At 34.1% G+C, this 11437-nt stretch overlaps 1 protein-coding gene across 1 annotated transcript; it reads right to left on the minus strand.

Moving 5' to 3' along the window:
* Positions 1-1458: 1458 nt before the first annotated feature.
* LOC128227215 (gamma-aminobutyric acid type B receptor subunit 2-like) lies at positions 1459-11149 on the minus strand. Its single transcript, XM_052937523.1, has 9 exons — positions 11053-11149; positions 9791-9877; positions 7835-7985; positions 6424-6538; positions 5293-5400; positions 4862-4984; positions 4541-4687; positions 2108-2296; positions 1459-1587 (listed from the first exon to the last, which is right to left on the minus strand). The coding sequence occupies exons 1-9, from the start codon at positions 11147-11149 to the stop codon at positions 1459-1461; spliced, it is 1146 nt and encodes a 381-aa protein (XP_052793483.1).
* Positions 11150-11437: the final 288 nt, after the last annotated feature.

Raw genomic sequence — 11437 nt, forward strand, 5'->3', positions numbered from 1 at the left:
ACTTCCTTCCTGTTATTGCAATTTTGCACCTCAACATTACCGGGGAAGGAATTCTAGTTACATAACTCAAAGAAAGTTCTTGTCCGTTATCTGAGCCGAAACTCACTATCACCATAGAAATGCACGCGAGTGTTATGGCAAGGTGTAAAGTAGTGAAAAGTCATTGGCACTAAACTCACTTTGGAGATATAACACACACAAATTCATTAACGTTGTACTTTAAGCATGTTTATTTCGTTTGTAGCTATCAAGATAAGTTTTGATTCTTGATTTTTTTATTGTATTCTTTATTTTAGTCGCTTGAGAGCTTGTGATCTACATTATAGTCGACAATACTAACATTTGTACATACTCGCATTATGAATCAGGCATACTTTAAAAGGTCTGCATGGGTAACAGGTACTAATCTAAAATAATGTGTGTTTGTTTTCCTGGTTATCCTAGAATCGTCTTTATTGCTTTGCTAGCCGTATTAATCTTAAATGATGTGTATTTGTTTTCCTGGTTATACGAGGCATATTGTTTATCGCCATGCTAGTCGTACTATGTGTGTTTGTTTTCCTTATTTTGCGAGGTTTCGTCCAGAATAAATGAATAAAAAAATCCAAGTAGCACGTTTTTTTAAGAAGTCCATGTTTGTTTCTTCTACTGGGTATCTGATGTATGGTCATTATCTGCCATGTTATTCGTCCTATCGGTTCTAGAATTGTGTGTTTTGCTTTCCTGATTATTTTCCGCCGTAATAATTTTGATATTTCAATAAAGAATAATTAAATGGAATGCGAAACAAGAGGTCCTTTTTTGTTTCCTCTGCAAGTAATTTCTGGTATGGTAATTCTCCGCCATACTATTTGTGTAAGTCGGATTCCAAAGAAGTTGAATGATGTGCCCGATCAATGTTTGTTTTTTAAAGAGAACCATGTTTTAACATCTACAGTTTATCCGAAGTAAGGCTCTTATCTGTCTTGTTAGTCGTGTTATTCGTCTCCTTATTATTAAACTGAAATGCCTGACAATTGTTGGTTTAAAATGTTGCCAATGTTTTAATTTCTAAAGGTTATCCGAAGTAAGGCTCTTATCCGCCCTGCTAGTTATGTTATTCGTTTCCTTATTAATGGAATGGAATGCCCGATCAATGCTGTTTTAAAAGTAGTCTATGTTTTAACTTTTACAGGTTATCCGAGGAAAGGCCATTATGCTTGTCGTGAGATTCGTTTCCCCGTTGGTTAAATGAAATACCTGACCAACGTTTGTTTTTAAAGTTGTCCATATTTTAACCTTTACAGGTTATCCAAGGTAAATCCATTATCAGCTATGCTTGTTGTGTTATCCTCTTCCAAAAAACTATAAAATAAAATGCCTAAACGAACTGCTTAGCTAGGTCTGGTATCATTTTCCCTAATGGTTGAATAAAATGCCCGATCAGCGTTTTTCTTTACTTGGCATTGTTTGTTTATTTTACTGTTTATCCGATGTATGGTCATCCGTAGCCTTAGTGTTGGTTGCCGGCCCTGATCCGGTATTCGATTTGAACATGGCGCCGTTATTTTGTACTGCATTTTCCACCTTTGAGTGAACAGCATGTATCTGAAACAATTAAGTGTTTAACATAACAGGGTATGTTTTTATACAATCAACATGTCTTTAACCAAACATTTATCATATTCGCTAGCTAGGCCTAAGTGTCTTGTTTTGTTTGCCATAAGTGTGCGAAGTATATGGGGATATTCGATAACGAGGAATATTTTACTTTTTTATATTCTTATGGCCATTTTGATAAGGGACTGACATTGTTTGCAACAAATTATCTTAACTCTAGACTATACAATGTCAAATCGACTTGTTATAAGTTCGTGAAGTAAATGGGATTGGATATTCGATTATGTGACAAGAAGCATCCACTTAATTACGAACAAAGATACAACTTTACATACTCCACGCCATTTAGAATACAACGTGGAACACTATATATGTTTAAATGTGTTAACGAATTAATAATTGAATGAATACTCACTTATCCTCCTTTCTAGGAATAAAAAATGTATTGTTACAAAATAAGATTTAATAGCCATGATAATGCAAACCGTTATCCAGTGATATCGTATACCTTTGGTAGAAATACCACAAGCTGTGTGACTGTAGTTCCAATGATGAGACATCCGGACGTGATTCCATACAGCATGACAACCTCATTCTCCAGTAGAAAAGACAAGGTGAGGCCAACCGCGCTCAGGACAACCACGTTGTATAGACAGAGGCCAATCTGGTGAGAGTCGTTCAGGGCCTCGATCTTTACCTGAAAATGTTCATGGAAAATAGAACCTAAATAAATTTAGTTCCAATATTTTGGCAACGGAACTGCTCATGATTTAACATAATTCTAATAAAAAACAACAACTTGTTCTCGCTATTAAGTTACAATGTTGATATACGGTTTAAATAACATAACATAACATATCGAACTGTTTGTTTTTTTTCTGCATTAAATGCTTTCACATTTGTAGCCTTTAAAATACGTATACAACACATTCAAGAAATATGAGTGTTGTCTGAGTGGTGTTCACACATTTGTGTTTCTAGTTCAATGTGTTATTGGTGATTGCCTTGTGCGTCGTAACAAACTGCAATGTAATTGTCATTAAAGTTTCATGTTCGTAAGCGTTCAGGGAATTTATCATCCGGATTTTTGGGAGACTTTCTAAAAGAAAATTTGAGAACTTCTGGATGATTTTGCTTAACTAATGGACTAAATGGTCCTATTAACAGGGTTTGTTATGTCTTATTTTATTTTATTGAGAATTTCGTCAAGAAGGACTTTGTGTTTATCTTTATTCATATGGCATTAATGGAAATTTTAATTAGTAGTATTTTATTAGATATAATATAACACATCGGAAAAGTTACTACGCCGCAAAAAATATAGCTCTTAAAGTAGTGTAACTATTTATTTACAGGCAGGTCATGAAATATTTAGATGATCCACGGACGGCAGTCAAAATATAAGGAGCGTCATTGGGGAACAGCGTCCTCACACGATATGTTCTTCTTACATTTGCAAACAGCGGTGCGGAACGTACACAATAATAAATCGATTGAGTTCCAATTTACAATATATTATTAAAGGATCGTGCAGTGAACTCGAGTTTGACTGACCGTTTCAAAGCGAAAATGCTATCATTTACCAGAAAAGGGTTTTTCGATGCGTGTCTTGGTCTGTTTGTGTTGTGTGTAAGTGTTAGAGTCTCTTTTAATGTCGTTTTGGTATTTCATATTTAATTGGTTTAAGGATAACAGTCGAAAGATAAGAGCGTCATTGTGGAACAGCGTCCTCACATAATATAAACTGATTGGACTTAAATTTGAAAACAGCGGTTCGGAACGTACATAATTTTTAAAAATACTCATCATTTATCGGGAAAGGATATTTTGATGCGTTATTATTATTATTATTATTATTATTATTATTATTATTATTAATATTTAACATTTTCTGTACAATACAGAATATATTTGGGATTATATTTATAGATATATAATAAAAAGGTCATTTGAAATATTCCGTGTTTACAAACGACAATATTGATCCGATAATAACAGAAGCTTTATTGTAACGCTTTATCTAGAAATATATCTGAAATAAGATCATATTAATAATGGAATCATGCATATGGTTTTGATTAGCAACACCTGAACATCGGACGGATGTTTATGGTGTGAATTGGCGCCTCCTTGATACCAAACTCCTTACATACCAGACTCGTAATTATGTTCTAAAATAGCACCTCCATCATACCTCCACATGTATGCTCTAAATTAGCGCATCTTTTATAACAAACTCATGTTAGTGGTATTACATAGCACTTTGTTACTCGACTCGTAATTTAGCGCGTCCGTGATACCTATGGTCTAAATAGTGCCTCCTTGCCACTGGAACCGTAATTATCGTCCAAAATAGGGCCCCCGTGGTACCCACACACATATAGGGTCTTAATTAGCCTCCTTGTCATGACCGACACATGTGTTTTGTATTCGATAGCGCCTCCTTGATACTCGAGTTGTATTTATGGTCTAAATTAGCGCCTCTGTGATACAGTACGCATATGAATGGTTTAAAATAGCGCCTCCCTAATTGCCGGCTGTAATTATGGTCTCAAATTTCGCAATCCATTTACCAGACTCATATTCATGGTAAAAGAAATGTACGGCCTTGATTCCAGACGCATGTTAACGGTCTAAGATAACGTCTTCTTAATAAGCTTTTCAGGAGTTACTGCTAAACAAACATTACAGTTGGGCGAATTCGATGACATATTACCTGACTAATTAGGTCCTTCACAGACGATTTCCATTTCGTGCCTTTTTTCTCTGTCGTAATGAATACGTTGAATGATTTTAAGTGTGGTTTTCCGACCAATGTTCGAAAGCGAAGCAATACATGTTGGAGCATATCATTGTTATCAAATACCCCTACGTACCGACTCACAGATGGTGTTCGGATCATGTTTTAAATATGATAAGGCATTGTAAAGAATGGCCTTACGTGTCGTGTTTCCCAGGCAAGGAATGCTCCAAACGACAGAAGGGCGCCCTCTATAATGTAGATTGCCCAGCCGAAGTACACCGAATTATCAGACCTGCACATGCGCACAAACGGTCGAATTTCGGAGTCGTTTTCATCCATATGTACCTTAAAACAAAAATCAAATAATAGTTAATATCTGCATATCGACTTCTAAACATACTAAATACTATATTGATATTGTCCCTGTCGTTTTAATGTCTTTATATCATTATGATTACAATGTTAGAGTTTGACTTCTCTAAGAACACATCTATACAAACAGTATAACACGAAGGTCACCTCTTTTTCTAGGTACTGCACTACTACCGAATGCGGTCCAACTGTCTCCCATGCAATAAGGACGCCGGTAATCACAGCAACTAGGATACCGATTATTGCAAGAAGTTGGTAGTCTTTAATTGCCTAGAAATGTTTAAAACAATTGTTAAGTAAATTTGTTTTTATAAACTCGGTTTAGGGGCAATTTACAGCTTAGTCGAAATTAAACAAAAGATGCAAATAAAAATGCTTGTCGATAGTAATGTCGACACATGATTCAGATGAAAGCCAAAAGGGCCTTTGCCGTTGTGTTTCTCGTAAAAAGTAGATTTTATAAATCATTAAAATTTGAAACCAGATATTACGTACCTTAATACAAAAATTTAGAGACTGTTCGTGCGTTTTGATTTGTTGCAACACGATACCATAACGATGTTGATTAAAACTCTTACCATTCTAAGAAGTTTTTTGTTGGTGAAAATTCTGTGAACTCGCCATGTTTTAGTGAATAGCGCACCAAATGTCACTGTAAATCCGATACAGAAGAGGCAGACGCGAGCCTATACAAGTAGAAAAGGATAAACTAACAGAACCAAACATTTACAAAAGGAAAGATGTAAAACACTATCGAATACAGTTTGTCCATTCCAACATCAAATTTTACGTGGATTTGAGGTGTTCGTACGTTTGTATCTCTTGTTATATTTTGGCCCTTACCTTGTGTCTCTAAGGATTTATAAAAAATACAACTGGGTTTGTCCCTGAAGTTAATAGTGTTTTATTGTAGCCTTGTTGCTTATATGTATGTGAAAAATGCATATTTCAAAGATAATATATTAATATTATCTTTTCCATGTCGGTCTAATTAAATTTGTATTTGAAAAGCATGAAAACCCCATATACATGTATGCTAATTATGAAAAGAAACATTGCTGTTTAAAACAAAAATTGAATACCCATGTAACAGTGCAAGTTTATAAACAAAATGGCAAACACAACAAAAATGGAATACGCATTTATTATATACAAGTGAGTTTTGGGGAACATATTTTTTCAGGACATTGACAGTGTCGATATTTCACAATTCATTGACAATGCTTAAAACAGTACCAGCATACCTCGCACAAGCCTACGTGGTATTCTGGACAATAAGTACATTAAAAATTTAACATTAAAGGACCGTAACTTTGCATGAAACCACATTGCCTTCACATATCACAGCCGTATTTTCTGAATATTTGATGTAAACGTATCGGTTTAATTGAAACTGTTTATTATAAAATGATATATGTAACGTTGTAAACAAACTATTCCATAGTTTACATTTTCCATAATCATCAGTAGAAATATACTTAAGTAACAAACAAGAGCGTCCCGTAGTGATCGCAAATACGTGTATGTTGTTCCTAATGGTTTCTTCCTGATAACTATGATGGTTCTTCCTATAAATGCAAAAATTGTCACATGCAAAGCATTTTCCAAGATTAGAATGAAAATCTTGAATTGGTTTTGTATTGTGCAAGGATGATGTGTTGCATTTTTTCTTCGACACACAGGCAAGCTTAAAAGGACCACGACATCACCTTGCAAACAGCTCCATGCGTCGTCTCTGTCGGTTTGAGAAACACAGTTGAGTAGCACATCATACATCCAAACAGTAACACGTTGTTAATGTTCGGAGAGGACATCTTCACTGATCTAGAAATAAATAGTAAACGATATGTCGACTACTGGTTGACACATAGGATTAAATTAAATTAATCATATACATATTTAAAAACCGTTTCATATTGACGCCCTACTGTGTCTTGTAAAAGTGTGTGAGGTAACACAAAGCATGACATGCTCTTCAACATTGGTATGATTCATAAAACAATTATGAATAAAACGTTCATACATGTTTCGTGTTGGCATTCTCTTCAATAGATACTTAAAAGGCAAGACTCGAAATATGAATATGAAATGACCGCACATTACAGTGTAGACATACCACGTGGTTTGTCACGTCACATTTGGTTATTGCAAGAAGCAAATATATTTCGCTTTTAGAATTTTTTTTGGGAAAATCGCTGTAAGTTTGATATTTCCATATCATTTTTACAATACATAGGGCAGACTTTGAGTAAAATTGAACACTATACCTTGTTACTGAGCGATATGTTGAGCAATTTATATTTTTAACCAAATGATAAAAAAAATATTTTTGCTTTTCGTAATAATAGAATACAAAAATTCTTGTTATTGAAAAAAATAAATAACCTTTCTGGTCCAAAAATATGCTAATATGTATAGTTACCACGTTCGCCTATCAAACGGAAGTTCCATAATGTAAATTCTATCCACAGGGTATATATAATCCTACACATGAGGCCAAAATTCTATAGAAATATGAAATTATTGAATTCTGTTATTACGAAAAGCAAAAATAATTTGGTTATAGGAAAACGAGGTTTAGAAAGTTACAATGGCCAACCTCTCTCATTTTTTCCGCAAGCACAATTGAAACATGTTTTCCGATAAATGTTGTCTTACAGCATTAGAAAAACATATACATGTTTATATATGACTAATAAATACCACGATCATAATGCATAGTAAGTCACACAATTTATTTATCAGGAAACTCATCCCATCAACACGTTGCACGTCGTCGGTTTTTGACAAAAAAGTTGAGGTATTGCGTCGTCGGTTGCTTTGAAATGCGAAATAGTTCACATTAGTTGTGTACCAATTTAAACCCTGAAAGAACAATTGTTGTGTATACACGTGTTTCTTTTTACCAAACATGATGTTGACTCGTTCGAATCGTTATGTCACGTGGCCAGCTTTTGTCTTGTGTTAGACATATTGCCCATTAACACGACTTTTACATTGGGGGTCTCTCGTGTAATATTAGTATAGTCTTAATGGCTGTAAGTTTAAACAGGACTTCTGCTTAAATCTGGACTATTGTGCCTACCCCTTTTCAAGAAAGTTTGTATTGTTTTAACGTACCTGTTGCTCCTGAACACAATGTTGAACCCAAACAAGGAGAGAGCCAGGATGATTCCACAGGCTGCAAGGGTACACAAGGTTATGTACATTACTGGAGGGATGGTGATCTCTCGGTAGGTCACGTATGTCGAGTCACGTGGTGTTTTGTTGTCTGGAAGAAATATGTGTAGTCTCAATTTGTAATGGCCGTCGTGTTTATACAAGTAAGTAAGAACAAAGACATTAATCTTAAGCCATGTTGGATAGGAGCATTTTCTTTTTGTATGCCAAGCAAGTCTGAAGTGTTGTCTAGTAATTTTACGGATTATTTTAGCGTCTATAAAACGTCGCCTTGTACTTCGTTTATAGTGTTATCTTTAAAAACAAACTCTAAGAAATCCCACCATAATCAAAGACTAAATCCAAAACGTGTGAAAAATGTTATCTTGATATACTCTTAATATAAACCAACAGGCAAGGGGCCTACAAACATGCATAGACAGATATATCACATTCATCAACACTCACAATTACTGAGCAAAGACACATAAGAGGGGTATTCGGTAAGTTTCGGGACTAGTATGTACGAACAGACCCAACGACAATACTTGCTATTTATAACTAAGTACTTTAAGTATTATTATATAAGGTGAATATAAATGCTTATAATTCATTCATTTACAATGCAAATAAAATTAAGTTATTTTTAATTAAACTAGTATTTTTCATTGATTTCAAATTCATAGTCATGTGACAATTACTGGTAACGCCTAAATGATATGGATGAAAAAGAAATATAATGGAGTTAAAGATTTTCTTCGAGGAGTGACATTTTGTCTGCTATAACCATCTTAATCTGACAAAGTTATATACATCCACATGTGGGCGATATAATTTTTCAAGCAACTTGATGTAAATGGCATCAAACTAGCCAATCAAAGCGTAGCGATTTTGGCCTGTGTACACAAGTCAATTAATTTATTTGGTAGTGACGTCAAACCTAATGATCCCCTTAAGATATTTTTTGAACTGAAGTACCGAGGCCGATAGGCCGAAGGCAACAGTTCAGAATGTCATCCCCGACACCGAGGGGCAAAAGTTTTGACTGTTACACAAATGCCAATGCAACAATTGTTTTATTACCTGATTATATATTTTGTTTAAACACGAAAGAGACAAATACCTTTGTAAAGCGAATATATTGAAGTTTCACATATTGATTTTAATTACAAAACCAATACCGGAAATTCATGAGTTTAAACGATATGCAGTTTATTTTTACCTATGATGGTGCCTCACGCGCGTGTAACAGTTCAAACTGTCAATAGTTCAAAACATTGTAATGTTGATTACTATTTGTAAAACAGTCGAAATAGTGAATTACATTTATATAGGGCATCGGTTAATAATTTTGAGTGATATTTTCAAAAACCTTTTCAAAGCATTTATAAAACAATTTCAAATGACTCAAAATAAATATGGTTTTCTCTAATTATCACGGTCGCTCTGGCTCACTTTGAATTAATTCGTATACTTTGTAATATATGAACTAGACCCTTTTCATGCTCAATTTTTTTTAGACAAAAATGTTATACGGTGAGTAGAAATGCTATAACTAATTTTCAATAATGATAGTAGGACGTGCACGATTTCAACATATTTGTTTATTTCACTCTTCTTTTAGTTTACAGTCCTATCTGTCATAGTATATGTTTTACAACAACATTTTCACTTTCCAGATAATATGCCAAGTTTGAGCATGGTATAAGGATTTTTGTGGCAATAATACTCGGAATGTAGACAGTCAATTGATATATGTACAAAACAGAGTACTCAGGACGGGATCGAAAAGGAAGCTTTAAAGCTAATGATCTGTTATGTCAGTAATTCAATTTGCTTGTGCTGGTGAAAAAGACGCTATGGTTTAAACAAATTTAACTTGTTATAATATGGTTGATAGGTTGAAAGGTGTCATACCTTTCCATTTCAATACTCCTTTCAGCCAAATTATTTGCTTGGTATTAGTCGCCTGTGTAACATAACCGACATTCACCCTTTTTCCTCCTGAAATAAATAGAAATTCAAGGAATAAATTTTCTTTTCATTAGGAAACAGTAATTGATCAAACGACGATAAACGGTTATACGAGTAGAATTGTAAACATAAAGTTTTTGCAGTGACTGTTCAAAATGTTTAAAATTCGTAAAATAGGCATACTGTTAACAGTTTCATTTGAATTCGGTAGTCAGTTTGTTTAATGGCAGGATATAAACGAACGTTTCAAACATAATATAATCAAAATTAAGGCTTGTTCTAAAACATTAAAGACCTTCTGCCTAGACTGTTAACGTTTATACCAAACTAAATGCAGAAATGTTTTACAAGTGGGTATTTATTAAGTTCTAGGGCAAGAGTTATGCCCAAATCAATTCAATATCTTTACATGTATTGTCTCCTTCTTCCTTGTATAATGAACTCTAAAATGAATCTGTATTCTAAGACTTGAATCATAACCCTACATTGCAACCTTTATAAATTACCGTATAAATACAGACATAATATTTAAAATATGTACTCTTAATATCGCTATCCATATAATTGTCAGTATTTTAAGAACACAAAACCACAACAAATATATTTGGAAATTAAATACATACTTTCGTACATCACTAGTAGTTGTACTATAATAAGTGTTTGCTTAAAGTATGTTATGACACATAATGATATATCTAATAGCGAGGATAAGGTAACTAGAAAAGCAACGGTTTAGTGGATAAACCTGTATGACGAAATGATTAGTTGTGTGTAACCTCAGTCGTTCGTTTCTTTTCTTTGTTTTGGCAACGCAGACGCATTAAGACACATACACAGATTTCGAGATGACTTAATAAAGATGATTCAATTACACAAATTAATAATATCCTTAAAACAGCAATTATACAGCGTCTCGTTCATTGACATGCAAAACACATGCAAATTGTCTCCTTTAACAAGTGTTCCAAGTTACATTATTATAGCTCCACCGATTTGTCAGTTATGGCAACTGCAAAAACAATTGCACAACGCAAACAATGATGAAAATGACTTTACGGGTATCATAAAACACCATTGGTTTTCGAAATAGCAGACGAGATAATAATATGTTAGTTATATATAGTATTGCCAACGATAAGGATACTGACTGTTTTGAATTCCGGACCTGTACAAGCAAAAGCGAACCTTGACAATTACAAAAGTACCTTGAATGCGTTGTAACACCATGCTCTTGTCAGGATCAGCGCCTCCATCTTTAAATGAGAGGCGGCCGGATATTCCGACGAATGACGAGTCCGCCATACAGTTAAATATGATTTCGTTAATGTCGCCGTCGGCGTATGTAAACTCGGCGAGCGTTTTGTCATAACCTGTTGGAAAATCATAATACAACGTGGCATTTTAAATTCCTTGAGGTTAATTTGAGCTCTTTCTTAAATATTTTGTATCAAATGTGTTACGTTATTTAAGGAAAATGCAGGGATTAGAAAAATACAAACTCATAATGCGGTGTTTTTGCAACAAGAAACCTTAAACTAATAATTTAGCTATACAGAAAATCTATATATTGATTAGTTTTTCTCCCACCTC

This window comes from Mya arenaria, chromosome 1 (genome assembly GCF_026914265.1).
Source record: "Mya arenaria isolate MELC-2E11 chromosome 1, ASM2691426v1".
NCBI classification, from domain to species: domain Eukaryota; kingdom Metazoa; phylum Mollusca; class Bivalvia; order Myida; family Myidae; genus Mya; species Mya arenaria.